Here is a 19,308-nt window from a genome sequence, read left to right on the forward strand (position 1 = left end):
ATAGCCTTACATATTAAATATATATTTATTTTTAATGTATCTAATAGACTGACTGTAATTTTGAGGCACATTTTCAATATTGTCACAATTCCTCCCTACAAGTTTCAGTAAGACTTTTATTAGGGCTTCTATACAATATTCCTCCTTTTAAAGAGGAAGTAAACCCTGATGAGTTTACTTCCTCTTTTTTCCCTGCAAAGGTAAAGCATAATGGACCACTATGCATCGCATAGTAGCTCATTATGTGTCACTTACCTGACACAGGAGCCAGCGAAGTCGCGCTGTCCCCTGTAGTCCGCCGCATCCATCTTTCTTGTGGCGTCTCGCAGCTCCGCCGCTGTCATTCGGCGAAGCCGCGATGACGTCACTCCCGCGCATGCGCACGGGAGTCGACAAATGCGGCAGCTCCATTTTTGGAACTGCCGCATTCAGTGCGCCTGCGCGCCGCTGTCTACGGCGCATGCGCCGTAGACAGCGGTGCCCGTTTTCGGGCAAATATCTCCTAAACCATATAGGTTTAGGATATATTGCTTGGACCTACAGGTAAGCCTTAATCTAGGCTTACCTGTAGGTCAAAGTGGTTTGTAAGGGTTTACAAACACTTTAAGAGCTGTAGTCCAATTGTTCCTTGCCACCAGAGATGTGAGTTTTTCTATGCCTACATGAGTGTCATGTGATCTGTTGAAATGGTGTAATCTACACTACGGCCACATAGTGTCACTGTTTTCATAGTAACTACACGCCTGAAAAAATAAAAATAAAGGAACACCTTAAAAATACATCAGATCTCAATGGGGAAATGTATCATGTTGGATTATCCATACTGATATGGACTTGGTAATGTGTTTAGCATGAAAGAATGTCACATTGTTTGATGCAAATGTAAGTGATCAACCTACAGAGGGCTGAATTCAATGTCACCCCGAAAAACAAAGTGAAAAAATTATGCAGCAGGCTAGTCCATTTTGGTGCAGTAACTCAAAATGGTACTCAGTAGTTTATATGGCCCCCACGTGCTTGTATGCATGTCCTGACAATGTCGGGGGATGCTCCTAATGAGACGATGGATGGTGTCCTGGGGTATTTCCTCCCAGATCTGGACTAGGGCATCAATGAGCTCCTGAACAGACTGGGGTGCCACCTGGCAGCGTTGGATGGACTGAAAACATAATGTCCCAGAGGTGTTCTGTTGCATTTAGGTCAGACATGCGTGGGGGCCATTCATGGGTCTGAATTCCTTCATCCTCCAGGAACTGGCTGCATACTCTCATCACACGAGGCCGGGCATTGTCATGCCCCAGGAGGAACCCAGGACACACTGCACCAGCGTAGGGTCTGACCATGGGTCCAAAGATTTCATCCGGATATCTAATAGTCAGGGTGCCAATATCTAGCCTGTAGAGATCTATGCGTCCCTCCATGGATATGCCTCCGCCCTCCCCAGACTATCACTAAACCACCATCAAATCAGTCAGGCTGAATGATGTTACAGGCAGTATAACTTGTCTGTCACGTGTGCTCAGGGTAAACCTGCTCTCATCGGTGAAAAGCACAGGGTGCCAGTGGTGGACTTGCCAATTCTGGTGTTCGATGGAAAATGGCAATCAAGCTCCACAGTGCCTGGCAGTGAGCACAAGGTCCACTCTCCTGAAGTCTGTTTCTGATTATTTGGTCAGAGACATTCACATTCAGTGGCCTGCTGGAGGTCATTCTGTAGGGCTCTGGCAGTGCTCATCCTTTTTCTCCTTGCACAAAGGAGCAGATACCAGTCCTACTGAAGGGTTAATGACCTTTTACAGCCCTGTTCAGCCCTCTTAAAGTAATTGCCTGTCTCCTGGAATCTCCTCCATGCTCTGGAGACTGTGCTGGGAGATGCAGCAAACCTGGCAATGGCACCTATTGATGTGCCATCCTGGAGTCGTTGGACTGCCTGTGCAACCTTTGTAGGGTCCAGGTATCGCCTCATGCTACCAGTAGTGACCCTGACCCTAACCAAATGTAAAACTAGTGACAAAAGTCAGAAAAGCTGAGTAGGGAAAACCTCATGTTTTTGGAGGTTCTCTCATTATTGCCCATCTAGTGCACCTGTTTGTTAATTTAACTAACAACAAAGCAGCTGAAACTGATTGACAAACCCCTCTTCTACTTAAAGAGGAGCTCCAGCCATAATTCCCCCCCCCCCCTTCCAAAAAATTAAGTCAGCAGCTTCAAATAATGTAGCTGCTGACATTTAAAATTGGGGCACTTACCTGTCCACCGATCCTGCAATTTCAGCACCCCAGTTGTACAATCAGCGCTTGGGTGGTGCCACCGCTGCCAGTCGTGGTAAGGGAGGCTTCACGGCCGGTTCCCTACTACGCTGCGGTTTCTAACTGGCCCGGAAGCAGAGGGAGGGGGCAGAACTTCCGGGTCTCCTGGAAGTAGGGAAGGGGACTTGTCAAAAACAGGTACTTGTTCTCCGCTTTGATTGACCAGATCAATATCCCAGGAGTTTAATTGACTTGATGCTATACTCTGATTAAAAAGTGTTCCTTTCATTTTTTTGAGCAGTGTATATTAAGTAAGACTTTTCCTTGAGGAATTATCACAGCAGTAGCACGTAGAATTATTTAGGTGAGATAAAAAAAAAATATATATATATATATATATACATACACATTTTTTTTTTTTTTTTAGAGAGAGCATTACTTTCTGTAGTGAAATCTACCTATCTGAAAACCAAATCCTATGACACAGAGCAAGATCTGAGCATTTCCCAATAAACCTAGAGTATTTATAGAGTACCCAGACATAGGGGGACAAAACAGGAAATGAATATTATTTACAGAGTATAATATTTCACTGCCATGTGTTACAGTATCACATTTGTCTGGACGGTGACATTACACATTAGTGTACTGAAAGGAGTTCTTGGAAGGTTACCTTTCATAGCATCGTTAATCCAATAAATATCCTGTGTCCATAAAGACCTGTAGTTTTTGACCCAGGTCCAAGTGTCTGCTGGCACTAACCAGGTCTACTGCTTGATGGGCAAACTGCTTGAACTGTGTTCAGTCCTTCTTTTTTTTTTTTTTTTGAAAGTGCATTTTTAAGCAGCCCGTAGATATGCTGTTTTCTTTCCTTAAGAAAATCACTTGATTCCCCCCATTAACAGACTCAGTGTTGATGGGGGAATCCCTTCTGCAGCACTGTTAAGGAGCCTTCATGTCCGGCAGAATGCAATAAGTACTGTTTAGCGGCTATAGCCACCAGCAATGATCGCATTTAAAAAAAAATCTGGCAGGCTGGTCGATCAGCCTGCCCGTAGATGGATCAAATCTCGGCTCGGTCAATCTTTGGCCAGCTTATGGTATAGTTCAAATCTTTTCAACATTATCTCAGATTGATCTTGTTTGCAGCGTGCTGACATGAGTACAGCAGTAATAAACTTGGCAAACTTGCTTATAGAAAAATCTGACTCTTTATTTCACGCTCTCATACTGAGCTGGGAAAACAGATGGGGCAAATCTTATTGGTTGCTGAAGCTCATACAGACAGTTTTTTTTATTCAAATACACTGGTTGACAAAAGACAGCGGGGAATTCAATAAAGTAGTTATGATGCTTTTCTGGAGGTATGGCTCCTTTTTAAAATGGCCTAATTTAGAAAAGTTTAGGTAGTAATCTTCTGCCGGGTTAAAGCAGTTGTATAGTCAAAATTTGAACTTTTACCTACAGGTAAGCCTATAATAAGGCTTACCTGTAGGTAAAAAAAAATCTCCTAAACCTGTACGGTTTAGGACATAGTCCCCTCGCAATGAGCCACTGACTGCAGCGGTGCATTCGCACAGGGGATTCTCGGCTGAAAGCCCGGCAGACTCCGGATCCTGCCGGAAAGAAGTCTCCCGCACGCATGTGCGGGCATGACGACATTGTGGCTCCGGCCACTCGTAGCGCCTGAGACCAGCGATACCTGGAAGACAGCCAAGGGAACATGTCGGCTCCCTCGGCGTGGATCGGTTGAGATGTCGGAGCCTGATTCTAAGATAAGTATTTCATAATGAGCTAGTATGCGGTGCATACTAGCTCGTTATGCATTTTGCCTTACAGGGGTATACCAAAAAAAAAAGTGTCAGCGGGTATACAACCGATTTTAAGATCCGTTTTTTCAGTGGCTGCGACAAATAAAAACATTACCACCAGTTCACAAATAAGCAAATTGGCTGTAATTAAGGCCACCTTTATGCTGGTGTACAGAGACACACCAGTCCTCAGAGTGGGGTCCTCAGAGACAACCACCTACCTACCACACATATATATAAACTGTGCAGCGAGGCATGGTTCTAAGCGTACTGAAAAAATAGATTTAAGAGTTTAGGGGTTTACATCGATTTTAAAAGGATGTCCAGGGATGGCATGCCTTCCCTGGATTAGTGGATTTAAAGCAGCTGTAAAGTCACTACTGAGAAATCCTGTAACCCCCCTCTTACAGGAAGCTAAAATGTGTAGTATCTGTGTTTTTTTTTTTTTTTTCAAAGTCATTCTGCAAAATAATTTTTTTACAGCACCGCTGGGCACTCACATGGCCTGCCCATGCTCTCCTTCCCCAACCTGAACACTACAGTGGGAGAGGCTGAGATTCCCCGCTGATGTCAGCTGGGAGGGGAGAGGAGGAGAGCAACGGGAGATCACGTGAGTGCCCAGCGGTGCTGTAATTAAGGTGGTTTGCAGAATAATAATAAAAAAATAAAAAAAAAAACAGATACTGCACATTATATCTTCTCTAAGAGAGAGGATTGCAGGATTTCTCATTAGTAAGTTTACACCTATAGCTGCGGACGGGGATGAGATGGATCACGTGCAGAATCCCGGACTAAAAGGCAGGCGGGGGGGAGAGGAGAGACTGCGTGATGAATGAGTCCCATAAACTGTTCACAGTATCATGGATCAGCAGTCATGATCACCATGGTCCGTTTATATCAGGGACACAGGAACAGGGAGGATAAACCAGGGTTCTTCGAACATAGAGAGAGACAAATCGCACAGCACAAGCACTATGCTGTGTGTCCTGCTTTAAAGGATCAGGATTTATTTATTTTAATATGCATTCGCTACACAACCACTTTTAATATACAATATTTGTTTAAATTTTTTAAATTTTTAGCTATTTTTTTTTACGTGTTAAAAATGCTATATTGTCACAACTGCGCAAAAAAAGGAAAATCAGTTTTTTGTGTTTTTATTGCCATCTTTAAATCCATATAAAATGTATGTACAGTGGGTGCCGCCGATTATTGTGTCAATCTCGTGGCTGTTAACAGCGAGATTGACACCCATCGGCAGGAGCCAGCGCCGAGCTATGTCGCTTCTCCCGCTTGCCGCCCCCAATACATAACACATGGGGGTGGCGAGCACGAGAAGCACAGCTCACAGGAGTTATTTCCAGCACGATGGGAAACACAATATCGGCGGCACCTACTGTAATCTGTAGTTTAATATCCGATGGTCAATCCATTTCCTGTCAAGTAGGATTTGTAATGCTACTTTAATCTGTTACCATTTAGTGTTAATGCAAACTTCAAAGTTAAATATAATCATACAAAATATACAGAACATACAGTTGTGCTCATAAGTTTACATACCCTGGCAGATTGATTTCTTGGCCATTTTACAGAGAATATGAATGAGAACACACACACTTTTCTTTCACTCATGGAAATCATAAATTCTGCCAGGGTATGTAAACTTATGAACACAACTGTATGTATGTATGTATGTATGTATCTCCTTAAAGCAGACCTTCATCCATAAATCTCCTCTCTCACACTTCCTGCCTCCCTCTAACACAATTGAGGATTTTGTTTCTTTTGTATTAAACAATTATATACATATATATTTTTCCCTTTGCTCGCAGGTATGCAGAACTTCCAAAGGAAGTGAAGAACAGCATTTCTCATCGATACAGAGCACTAAAGGAAATGTCAGAATATTTCATTCAGAATAGTACCCCCAAAGTATGAGTTTGCAAAGAGCTGAAGTGAGTGTCATCTCCCTGGATGTGAATATATAGATTCCATCAGTCTTGGAACAAGGTTTTTTTGAGTGCCCAAATGACCTACTTGCAGCTTTACCGTAGGAAAATTGTTGCACATACAGCAGGTAAAATAAGTATTGAACATGTCACCATTTTTCTAGGTAAATGTATTTATAAAGGTGTTTATAACAACCCATGCAATCTATACATGCAAAGAAACCAAGAAAAATACACTATATTACCAAAAGTATTGGGATGCCAGCTTTTACATACACATTAACTTTAATGGCGTCTTAGTCCATAGGGTTAAATATGGAGTTGGCCCACCCTCTGCAGCTGTAACAGCTTTAACTCTTCTGGGAAGGCTGTCCACAAGGTTTAGGAGTGTGTCTATGGGAATGTTTGACCATTCTTCCAGAAGTGCATTTGTGAGGTTAGGATACCATTAAAGTTCATGTGCGTGTAAAGGCAGGCGTCGCAATACTTTTGGTAATATAGTGTAAGTTCAGAAATTAAGTCATGTGTAATAAAATGGAATGACACAGGGAAAGTATTGAACACGTCAACTGAAATTTTATTTAAGAATTTGGTACAAAATACTTTGTTGGTAATGACGGCTTCAAGACGCCTGTATGGAGAAACTAGTTGCAAGCATTGCTCAAGTATGGTTTTTGGCCCATTCTTTCACACAGTCTTCATATCTTGAAGGTTCCATGGGCCTCTCATATGAACTCTGATCTTTAGTTCTTTCCATAGATTTTCTATTGGATTTTGGTCAGGTGATTGGCTGGGCCATTCTAGCAGCTTTATTTTCTTACTTTGAAACCAACTGAGAGTTTCCTTGTCTTGGTGTTTGGGACCATTGTCTTGCTGAAATGTCCACCCTCGTTTTCATCCTCATCATCCTGGTAGTTGGCATCATATTTTTATCAAGAATGTCTTGGTACATTTTTCCATTCATCCTTCCTTCAACGACATGAAGTTTGCCAGTACCGTATGCTGAAAAACGGCCCCACACCATGATGTTCCCACCTCCAAACTTCACTGTTGATTTGGTATTTTTGGGGTGATGTGCAGTGCCATTTTACCTCCAAACATGGTGTGTATTATGGCATCCAAAGAGTCATCTGACCAGACTAATATTCTCCTAGTATTTCCCAGGCTTGTCTAAATATTGTGCAGCAAACTTTTAAACAAGCTTTAACATGCTTTTTCTTCAGCAGTGGAGTCTTCCGTAGTGAGCGTGTATACAGGCCATGGCGGTTGAGTGCATGCTAACTCCAGGTCTTTCTGATCCTCTCCACAAGTGGTCCTTGGATCTCGGACAGCTCTACACTCTAAAGCCCTATAAACACTATCCGTTTTTCTGCTGAGTTTTTCTTTCAGGTTTACCAAAACCATGGAGTGCAAGGGCCTGCCTGATTGCATACAAATTTAAACTCCTCCTAAGGTTTTACCTCATATTATATGGTTATGAAGGAAAAACTCAGCAGAAAAAACGATAGTATGTATGGGACTTAATTTTTTTTCAATTTTCAGAAATCTTGCAAGGAGCACCTGGTTGCGGCCAGTTTATGGTGAAATGTTCTTTTCGCTTACGGATTATGGCCCCAACAATGCTCACTGAAACATTCAGAAGTTTAGAAATCCTTCTGTAACCAATGCCATCAGTATGCTTTGCAACAATAAGGTTGCAATGGTCTTGAGAGAGCTCTTTGCTTTTACACATGAGATGTTTCTTGTGCTTGGTAATGAGACTGAACCATCTGATATAAATTTGCGCTGACAGGGCAGGATTGCTTTCTAATTACTAATGGATATCAGCTGGTGTCTTGGATGTCCATGCCTTTTTTGCACCTCCCTTTCTGCATGTGTTCAATACTTTTTTCCTGTGTCATTACATTTTATTACACATAACGTAATTTCTGAATGTATTTGTTTTGGTGTCTGTATGTTTTGATTGCATGGGTTGTTATGGACATGTCGTGAAAATGTCATGTCAATAGCATTTTTAGGGTCCGTTCACACAGGGGCAACACGACTTGTAGGCGACTTGAGTGAGGCAACTTGGACACGACTTGAGTTAAGATCACAGCGCTTTGGGACGACTTCAACACGACTTGTGATGACTTCAACCTGACTTGGGACGACTTACAAGTCGCCCCAGGCCAGGCGACTTTTGCCGTGGCCAAGCAGAGAATGAGCTCAAGGGGGAACTCCACTCCAAATTTCTGAAAAAAATTTGGCGTGGGTTCCCCCTCCGAGAGCATACCAGGCCCTTAGGTCTGGTATGGATTCCAAGGGGAACCCCCTACGCCGAAAAAACGGCGTGGGGGTCCCCCCCAGATCCACACCAGACCCTTATCCGAACACGCTACCCGGCCGGCCAGGAAAGGGGGTGGGGACGAGCGGGCGCCCCCCCCTCCTGAGCCGTACCAGGCCGCGTGCCCTCAACATGGGGGGGGTGCCTTGGGGGAGGGGGGGCGTGCGGCCCCCCCACCCCAAAGCACCTTGTCCCCATGTCGATGAGGACAAGGGCCTCTTCCCGACAACCCTGGCCGTTGGTTGTCGGGGTCTGCGGGCGGGGGGCTTATGGGAATCTGGGAGCCCCCTTTAATAACCCTATGTGAATGAGTATGGGGTACAATGTACCCCTACCCATTCACCTGTGAAAAAAAGTACAAAAAAAACACAACACAGGGAAAAAATATTTTCCCAAGTGTTCTTCCAGGACAGCCCTTGAGAGATGGAGCTCCTCCCATCGACACAGGAAACACATTGCCACAGTTCAAAAGGCGGTCCCTCAGGTCCCTGGTCAGTCATTTGTGTTTCCTCCGTCGGAGGAACATGTTGCCAGGAACCTGGAGGCCCCTCTCAGGGGCTGCCTGAGAACCTGCAAGCCTAAGGGACCGGGTCCTGGTTTATGGCTGCAGTTTTGGGTCCATACCTTTTTTCTTTGGCTCGGGTACCGTCCAGCTGAACCGGAGCAGACCCGTTACCCTCCTCCTTCCAGTGCCGAGGTGGCCAGGGGCAGAATGACGCCGGTTTCCCCCAGGAGTGGTGAGTGGAACCTTCCATCTTCCCTCCTTGTTGCAGGGGGTCGGAGACGCCGAGCGTTCACTTCCGGCGGAACCGCGTCATCTCTGTGTGCCGAGACTTCCGGTTCCGGGTCTCTAGGGTACAAGGGGGAGAGGGAGAGCCAGCGCTGTGCCTGTAAAGCCCGACCAGCGTCCAGCAATACCGGACTAGCGGCGGGATCCGGAGCGGCAGAGGGGGACTATGGAGACTATTCCCCAGGACACTCCGGTGGAGACAGGCACCAGCCAATCCCAGGTAGGCTGCCGGGCATGCTATTACTCTGGTGGAGCGGTGGTGTTTGTAGGCTGGGTTCTGTAGTGCCCCACGGTGGTGGTTACTCACAGTCTAGGTTGTGTGCAGTTAGTGGTGATTCTAAGGAGGGACAGGGGGCTGGCGCTAAAAATCCTTTGTCTTCTTATTTTCAGGTTAAAGAGATACCAAAGGAAGACAAGGCAGGCCGCAAAAAGTGCCCTAATTGTGGGAATAGGTTGTCCTCTGGCTCTAACAAAGCCCTATGCAAGCAATGCATTACAAACCTGCTTAAATCTGAGACAGATTCCCCTTTGGCAACATTTTTGGGCTCCTTTAAAGAGGAAATGGCGTCGACCTTTAAGTCCCTCCGAGAGTTAATCACTGACGTGGGATCAGCTGCAGCTGCCTCCACGAGTAAAACAACTGCAGTCCCCTCCTCACCATGCTTTACAACACCCAGCTCAGGGGAGCCCCGTATGTTCAGGGAGCCTAGCCCCACGTTGATTAGCCCCGATTCCTCTGACACTGATTCTGATCAGGAAGAGGATCAAGCAACATCCAAAGCCTCAAAGTATAGATTGTCTCTTGAGGAAGTAGATGAGCTAATGGGGGCTATCTATGACACGCTGGAAATTGAGGAGGAAGAAACTCAGTTATCCAGACATGATATGATGTATGAGGCTCTGGGGAAAAAGAAAGCAAGGGTTTTCCCTATACATAAGGTGCTTTCTGACCTTGTCCTTAAGGAGTGGTCTGAACCAGATAAAAAGGTTTTCTTTCCTAAATCCCTTAAGAGAAGGTTCCCTTTTGATGAGAGCCCAGAGGCGGTCTGGAATAAAAATCCTAAACTAGACGCCCCTCTGTCCAAAATCTCAAAACAAGCTGATCTGGCCTTTGAGGATATGGGCCATCTGAAAGATCCCATGGATAGGAGAACAGACATTGTCTTAAAGAGGGCCTGGGATGCCTCTATGGCAGGCTTAAAACCAGCTCTAGCCACTTCTTGTGTAGCTAGAAACCTGGAGTTCTGGTTATCACAACTACAGGAACATTTAAAAGCAGGCACTCCTAGGGGGGAGCTTCTGAAATCCTTCCCTATGCTTTTTAAGGCCACCAGTTTCATCTCTGACGCCTCCACGGACTCTGTAAAATTTACGGCTAAGTCAGCAGCACTTTCAGTGGCAGCTAGGAGGTCAATATGGATGAAAACTTGGGGGGGAGACACGGCGTCTAAAACCCGCCTGTGCAGCGTCCCTTTTTACAGGAGACTTAGTCTTCGGGCCTGAATTAGACTCCGCCTTAGAAAGGACGGCGGATAAAAAGAAAACCTTTCCCGCAAAAAAGAAAAATTTTCAAAGAAAAATTTTTCGTCCCTTTAAGGAACCCTCTAAATCAGAGAAGAGTTCAACCCCCAAAAAACATTGGTCGGGACATAAAGGGAAAGGAAAAGGGGGCATACTGTTTAGCTGCCCCAATCAGGATCCCAAACCCCAGTGACGTCAGGGTTCCTGTGGGAGGAAGATTAAGCAAATTTCTTCCACAATGGGAAGAGACAACCTCGAACGAGTTTGTCTTAAACATAATAAAAAGGGGTCATGTGCTGGAATTCCACAGCAGCCCTCCTTCCAAATTTCTGGTGACAAAGCTTCCAAGTCACTCAGAAAAGGCCAGGGCCTTACCTTTACTGATAGGGGAAATGGTGGATCAAGAGGTATTGACACCAGTCCCTATTCAGGAACAAGGAGACGGTTTTTACTCGCACATTTTTGTGGTAAAAAAGCCGTCAGGGAGATTCAGGCTAATTATGAACCTCCGACCATTGAATCGCTCCATCCGTTACAAGAGATTTCGGATGGAGTCCATTTATTCCATAAAGAATCTCCTGCAGAAAGAGATATTTATGGCGACCCTGGATCTAAGGGATGCTTATCTGCATATTCCAATAAGAGAGGAATGCCAGAAATTCCTTCGGATGGCAGTGCAGATAGACACAAAAGTTTACCACTTTCAGTGCAGAGCGCTCCCCTTCGGTCTGTCATCCTCCCCAAGAATCTTTACCAAGGTTCTCGGAGAGGCCTTAGTTCCACTGAGGCTTCAATCAGTCTCAATTATCCCCTATCTAGACGATCTGCTCCTAACAGCACACTCAGAGAGTCGTCTTTCTCAGGATCTGGAATTGACTCAACTCAACCTAAGTCGATTAGGGTGGATTGTCAGTCAGGAGAAATCCAAGACAACCCCAACACAGGAGATCCTGTATCTGGGTTACTGGATCAAGTCTGTAGATCAGAAAATTATACTGCCGGAAGAAAAGATTTTGAATCTGTGGCAGAGAATATCTTTTCTTCAATGCAGCCCCAAATGTACGGTGAGGGAAGTAATGTCGGTCTTGGGTCTTATGACGGCAGCCATTCCAGCCGTACAATGGGCCAGGTTCCACCAAAGAGACCTTCAGGGTTTTCTGTTAGAACAATTAAGAGGCAGAGATCTGGAGGAGGAGGTATCGATCCCCTCAAGGATAAAACGCTCCCTCTGGTGGTGGAAGGACAGGGAGAACCTAAACAAAGGGGTTCATTGGGTCCTTCCTATCACTTCAACACTAACAACGGATGCGAGCAGTTGGGGCTGGGGAGCCCACCTCGGCTCAAGCTGGGTCCAGGACAGGTGGACCCCGGAAGAGAAATGTTTCTCTTCCAATTGGAAAGAGCTAACAGCAATCCTGAGAGCTGTTCTAGCTTTTCACCCCACAATACAGGGTCACCATCTACAGGTCCGTTCAGACAATACGACGGCTGTAGCATACATAAACAAACAAGGAGGTACCAAAAGTCCTCGTTTGATGTTGGTAGCCAGACGCATTTTCCAGTGGGCAGAAGCCAATCTGGAATCTATTTCTGCAGTTCACCTGAAAGGGGAACTGAACAACACGGCGGACTTCTTGAGTCGACAAAAGATTTCGAACCAAGAATGGTCCTTACACCCAGAGGCATTCAATCTCAACTCACTGGGGAAAACCAGAGGTAGACCTTTTTGCGAACAAAGAATGCAAAGGTTCCCAATTTTTTCTCGCTAAACCCAGGAGATCAGCCCCTGGCTGTAGATGCCTTGCAAACTCCATGGACTTTCAGTCTGGCGTATGCATTTCCCCCTCTTCATCTCATTCCGAGGGTCCTAGCAAGATTCCTCAAGGAGAAAACCTGTTTGATTCTAGTAGCACCTTTTTGGCCCAGGAGACCATGGTTCACAACGTTGCTACAATTGACAGATTGTCCGCCTCTAAGACTTCCCTACAGACAGGACCTCCTGTCGCAGGGACCTCTTTACCATCCACAGGTGGCCACACTGAAGCTTTCAGCGTGGTTACTGAAGAGGAAATCTTAAAGAGTAAGGGCCTGACAGATGAGGTAATTGCGACCTTACTACAGAGTCGCAAACCAGTCACGAGGGCTATTTACAAAAAAGTCTGGAAAAAATTTAATAGCTGGCTGAATAGCCGTGACATAAATACAGCTAATATTCTACAGTTTTTACAGGAAGGCGTAAACAAAGGTTTAACCCTAAGTACTATTAAGGTACAGATAGCTGCCTTAAGTGTGTACCTAGATGAACGCTTACAGGAAAATCCTTTTGTCGCTAGATTCTGTAAGGCAGTCGCTAGACGCAAGCCAGTCAGAATCACCAAGTCCCATCCTGGGATTTAGCAGTTGTACTAAAAGCTTTCTTGGGGTCACCCTTTGAGCCTATCTCAGAGGCCTCCTTAAGGCTTATTACATTTAAGACAGTACTCCTGGTGGCAATCACTTCAGCCCGTAGGGTCAGTGAAATCCAAGCCCTTTCCATCAGGGAACCTTTTCTACAGATCCTAGAAGACAGAGTCATACTAAAGACAGACCCTGGGTTCTTACCAAAGGTAGCATCTAGCTTCCATAGGTCCCAAGATATTGTCCTCCCTTCATTTTGTCAAAATGCAGCAAATGAGAAAGAGGAACGTTTTCATTTATTGGATGTGAGGAGATGTATTCTAGAATACCTTAAAGTAACAAATCCATTCAGAATTTCAGACTCCCTTTTTGTCCTTTTTTCCGGACAGCGTAGGGGACAGAAAGCTTCAAAAGTAACCATAGCTAGATGGATTAGGCTAGCTATAGCAGAGGGGTATAAGGCCTTGAATAGAGATCCTCCTGAGGGTGTTAAAGCTCACTCCACAAGAGCGTTGTCTGCATCCTGGGCAGAAAGAGCTGGTGCCACCCCGGAGCAGGTATGTAAAGCAGCCACATGGTCAAGCTTTTCCACCTTTACAAGGCATTACTGACTGGACTTAATGTCTAGTCAGGATCAGGCCTTTGGGAGGAAAGTCCTCCAGGCCGTGGTCCCCCCCTAATCTGGTAAGTACTTGGGGATCCTCTCAAGGGCTGTCCTGGAAGAACACTTGGGAAAACTGGAGTTAGTACTTACCGGTAACTCCTTTTCCGGTGGTCTTCCAGGACAGCACGATCCCACCCTTTATTTTGATTATAGTGATGTACTAATGTTATTTTTTTTTTTTTCTTTTTTTTTTTTCTTTTTTTTGTGGTGGGTGGTGGTGGTGGTGGTGTGGTGGTGTGGTGGTGGTGGTGGTGGTGGGACTAATGTTATTACCTGTTATGGTTTATATGTTTTTCAGTTCCATCCTTCGGTTCTTGGTGAATGACTGACCAGGGACCTGAGGGACCGCCTTTTGAACTGTGGCAATGTGTTTCCTGTGTCGATGGGAGGAGCTCCATCTCTCAAGGGCTGTCCTGGAAGACCACCGGAAAAGGAGTTACCGGTAAGTACTAACTCCAGTTTTATTGCACAGCTCCGGGGGTCTTCCGTCTTCGGGGGTCTTCTCGCCGGACTCCTCCGCTATCTTCTTGTAGCTCTTTTGCTAGCGGAGGAGTCCGGCTTTCTTCCTCGCCGCCGGCCTCTTCTCCCGACTTCGGGGGTCTTGTCCCCCTCTTCGGTTCTTCTGCCGTGCCACCGCGCCTTCTTATAGCTCTTTTACAGGCGGTGGCCCGGTCTTCTGTCGCCGCCGCCTTCCGTTCTTCTCCTTCTTCTTCTTCTTGAGATGTTGACTCGACGAGCTCTCCGGCCGCAATGCCAGGGACGCGCTGCGCTGCCACTTATATAGGGACAATGGGGCGGTGTTACATGGGTTGATGTCACATGGGTTGGTCACATGGGTTGATGTCACATGGTAAGGGGGTGGGCCCGCAGACCCTGACAACCAACGGCCAGGGTTGTCGGGAAGAGGCCCTTGTCCTCATCGACATGGGGACAAGGTGCTTTGGGGTGGGGGGGCCGCACGCCCCCCCTCCCCCAAGGCACCCCCCCATGTTGAGGGCACGCGGCCTGGTACGGCTCAGGAGGGGGGGGGGCGCCCGCTCGTCCCCACCCCCTTTCCTGGCCGGCCGGGTAGCGTGCTCGGATAAGGGTCTGGTGTGGATCTGGGGGGGACCCCCACGCCGTTTTTTCGGCGTAGGGGGTTCCCCTTGGAATCCATACCAGACCTAAGGGCCTGGTATGCTCTCGGAGGGGGAGCCCACGCCAAATTTTTTTCAGAAATTTGGCGTGGAGTTCCCCCTTCAGAGCTAATAATTCTGTCAAAGTCGCCTCTGTATAGACAGAAATCCGACTTGAAGGCGACCTCCATTGAAATCAATGGGTACCGGTCCCCTACAAGTCGGATTCAAGTAGTACAGGAACTTCTTTTGAAGTCGGAGCGACTTCAGTAGTGTGCATTAAGACAGCTCTCATTCACTTACATTGGTTTTTAAATGTTGTCCGACCTGAGGCGACTTGGGGCGACTTGAAGTCGGATCCCAAGTTGCCCCTGTGTGAACGGACCCTTAGAAATATATTTACCTAGAAAATGTGTGACAATCCTGATTTGTGCCATATATGTTCTAGGTAAGAAGCACTTAAACCTTTTTTGGTGGATGACTTTGTAGGGGCAGAATACACAGAAGTTTTAAATGTACATTTAACAGAAATCAAAGGCTGACATCATTTTGAGACAGGAGGTTTGATTTACTAAAACTGGAAAGTGCAAAAGCTGGTGCAGCTGTGCATGGGAGATAATCGGCTTCTAAATTCAGCTTGTTCAATTAAGCATTGACCAATAAAAGCGGGAAGCTAATTGGTCTCTATGCAGAGCTGCACCAGATTTTGCACTCTCCAGTTTTTATAAACACTGAAGACAGTGGCTGACATGATGAATCTACTAGCAACAGAATCTGGCAATACAATGCAGTAAATGTCACATTTAGAACCTACATTTCATACTCTCCTTAGGACTATCATTTGTATTAGGCTGGAACCCTTAAAACTGCAACGGAAATGTAAATTATTTAGTTACTCTTTACTTGGGCTGATGCATACTGGTATTGTTAACGTTTTGAGTGCGAACACTTCAATTCCGGTGTGCATTAATAATGAATACTGCCATTTGTTTTAAAACGCATTGCATTGTTTGCTTTTTTTTTTCGTACACCTAACGGACATTTTTGACACTTTTTTTTTTTTTTTTGGGAGGCAATGACATTATTACAGTAATCAGTGCTAAAAGTATGCACTGTTACTAATGACACCGGCAGGGAAGGGGTTAACATCAGGAGTGATCAAGGGGTTAAGTGTGTTCTAACTGTATGGGGGAAGGGCTCACTGGGACAACACACAGATCTGTCTTCCTGCATAGCAGAAAGAAGGGATCTGTGTGATCTCCCCTGTCAGAACAGAGTTTTGCCTTGTTTACACGTCTGTCACTGCTATTTGGCTCCCCCTCTAGCCAATGGGAGGGAGCGCGTGTGTGTCCCCACAGATCGCCGTGTACGAGCCTGACGTACACCTACCACGAATTGCGCAGCCGAGCCAACCTGCCGCAGTATAACTGGCAGTTGGTTGGCAAGTGGTTAAAGAAGTATAAGCAAAGCTTTTTTGGCTATACTTCTCCTGTGGATCACAGGAGTGCAGTTCATTCTGAAGCCTGCTGTTGGCTGATGTGTCAGAGCTGGTCCAGGCTCTGGAAAGATCCAGACCATAGGGTTGTGATCCTCCCGGAAAACCTGGATCGGCACCTGGCTCAATCTCTCAGCGATCCACCGAGAGCCAGAGCCAAGCTCTCCGTCCGCCTCCACAGCCCAATGCTCCAGTGAGCATGGGAGGGCAAAGTAGAGAACCGCTGATTGACAGTCTCTGCTCAGAGCAGAGGAGGAGAATTGAGCAATCAGTGGTGCTTGATTGCTCAGTTCCCATTACAGGGCCATCGGGGCAGATGCAGCTTTGTATCAAAGCTGCATCCACCTAGGTGAGTATAAATACCTGTTAATCTGCCACAAATGCACACAGCTCCAGTTTGGTGGACTGAATAATGTCAACCTTATCAAATTGTCTATTACTATACAGTACTACTACGGTACTTTCCAAATGACCAAAAGAATGCAGATAAGAGAGGCTTACTGTTGTGGGTTATATACATTTTAATGTTTGCTTGCATCCTTTTTATTTTGCCATTGATAACATTTCTATGTCTATCTCTATTTTAGGCAACCATGTAATCCATTGAACTCTTGTCAGAATACTTGAAATCCGGGATCTTTCTATCTTGATTGTACTTATTTACATATATTGTGTAATAAATGCGGTTTTATACATAAACCTCTTTAGACAATTTTTTTTTTTACGCTGATCCAGGGCAGGAGGTATGCAAGCCTGTCCACCAGCATTCAGAAGAGGGCAAAGTCCATCTCCTCTAGACCTGTTCCACTTCCCACCCTCTGCTGTGCTGCTGAAGCCAATAGCTAGGGCTTTGATGTGATGGGGGACTGTGTGACGGCAGTGGCTAATGAGATGGGAAGATGGTAATTTTATTAAGGCGCTTGCGTACACAAAATGTAGATCTGTACAATGCAAGCACACAGGACAGCTCAACAGATTTTGTTGCACTTCTCAAACAAACATATAAAACAAAAAGCTTCAAATAGTGAATACAGTTAGGGCCATATATATTTGGACACAGGCACAATTTTAGTTTTTTCAGGTATTTACCAAAATATATTCCAGTTATAGTTCTATAATAGCTATGAGTTAAAAGTGTGCACTCTCAGATTTAATTTGAGGGTATGTATATCCAAATAGGAGGAAGGGTTTAGGAATTACAGCTCTTAATAGCCACCCCCCCCCCCCTTTTTTTTTCAAGGGACCAAAAGTAATTGGACAATTGAATCAAAAGCTGTTTCGTGGGCAGGTGTGGGCTACTCCTTTTTGTTATTTCTTCATCAATTAAGCAGGTAAAATTTCTACAGTTGATTCCAAGTGTGATATTTGCATTTGGAATCTATTGCTGTGAACCTACATCATGCGTTCAAAGGAGCTGTCCATGCAAGTGAAACAGGCCATTGTAAGGCTTCAAAAACTAAACAAATCCTTTAGAGAGCTAGCAGCAGCATTAGGAGTGGCCAAATCAACAGTTTGGTACATTCTGAGGAAAGAAGAACACTGGTGAGCTCAGCAACAAAAAAAAGGCCTGGACATTTAAGGAAGACGACAGTGGTGGATGATTGTAGGATACTCTCTATGGTAAAGAAAAACCCATTCACAACATCCGGACAAGTGAAGCACACTCTCCAGGAGGTTGGCGTATCTTTGTCAATGATACAATGATAGTCGACTTCACGAGAGCAAATACAGAGGGTTCACCACAAGGTGCAAACTATTCATAAGCCTGAATAATAGAAAAGCCAGATTAGACTTTTCCAAAAGGCATCTGAAAAGGCCAGGCCAGTTCTGGAAAACCATTCTTTGGATTGGATGAAACTAAGATTAATCTGTACCAGAATGACGGGAAGAAAAAAGTGTGGAGAAGGTTTGGAACCGCTCCTGATCCAAAGCACACAACGTCATCTGTAAAACATGGTGGAGGCAGTGTGATGGCATGGGCATGTATGGCTTCCAGCAACACAGAGTCATTGGTGTTTATTGATGATGTGACAGAAGCAGCAGGATGAATTCTGCAGTGTTTAGAGATTTACTGTCAACCCAGATTCAGCCAAATGCAGCAAAGTTGCCTGGGTGGCGCTTCACAGTACAGATGGACAATGATCCAAAACATACTGCAAAAGCAACTTAGGAGCCTTTGAAGGAAAAGAAGTGGAATATTCTGAAATGACTGAGTCAGCCACCTAATCTCAACCCAATTGTGCATGCATTTCACTTGCTGAAGGCAAAACTAAAGACAGAAAGATCCACAAATGGTGCTCTCACTCTCTCATACTGGTCACTGGTAGTTCAACATGGCACCCCATGGCAAAGAACACTCTGAGGCTCTGAAAAAAAAGAATTGTTCTACATAAAGATCACATAGGCTATAAGAAGATTGCCAAGACCCTGAAACTGAGCTGCAGCATGGTGGCCAAGACCATACAGCCGTTTAATAGGACAGGTTCCACTCAGAAAAGGCCTTGCCATGGTGGACCAAAGAAGTTAAGTGCATGTGCTCAGCGTCATATTCAGAGGTTGTCTCTGGGAAATAGATGTATGAGTGCTGCCAGCATTGCTGCAGAGGTTGAAGGGGTGGGGGATCAGCCTGTCAAGGCTCAGACCATACGCTGCACACGGCATCAAATTTGGTCTGCATGGCTGTCGTCCCAATAGGAAGCCTTTTCTAAAGATGATGCACAAGAAAGCCTGCAAACAGTTTGACCAAGATAAACTTATTTGGCTCAATGGTGTCAAGCGTGTGTGTTGGCAACCAGGTGAGGAGTACAAAAACAAGTGTGTCTTGCCTACAGTCAAGCATGGTGGTGGGAGTATCATGGTCTGGGGCTGCATGAGTGCTGCTGGCACTGGGGAGCTACAGTTCATTAAGGGAACCATGAATGCCAACATGTACTGTGACATACTGAAGCAGAGCATGATCCCCCCTCCCTTTGGAGACTGGGCCTCAGGGGA

At 45.6% G+C, this 19,308-nt stretch overlaps 1 protein-coding gene across 1 annotated transcript in view; it reads left to right on the forward strand.

Annotated features, from left to right (window-relative positions):
* Nucleotides 1–17,016, forward strand: part of ITPA (inosine triphosphatase) — a 38,977-nt gene extending 21,961 nt beyond the window's left edge. Inside the window, exons 8-9 of the mRNA XM_077453010.1 lie at nt 5,893–6,015; nt 16,905–17,016. Of these exons, the coding sequence (XP_077309136.1) occupies nt 5,893–5,998 (106 nt within the window). The 3' untranslated portion in view covers nt 5,999–6,015; nt 16,905–17,016. The remainder of the gene's footprint in view (nt 1–5,892; nt 6,016–16,904) is intronic.
* Nucleotides 17,017–19,308: the final 2,292 nt, after the last annotated feature.

Source organism: Lithobates pipiens, unplaced genomic scaffold (genome assembly GCF_037356315.1).
Source record: "Lithobates pipiens isolate NorthernLeopardFrog02 unplaced genomic scaffold, aLitPip1_a1.2 Scaffold_23, whole genome shotgun sequence".
Classification (NCBI taxonomy): domain Eukaryota; kingdom Metazoa; phylum Chordata; class Amphibia; order Anura; family Ranidae; genus Lithobates; species Lithobates pipiens.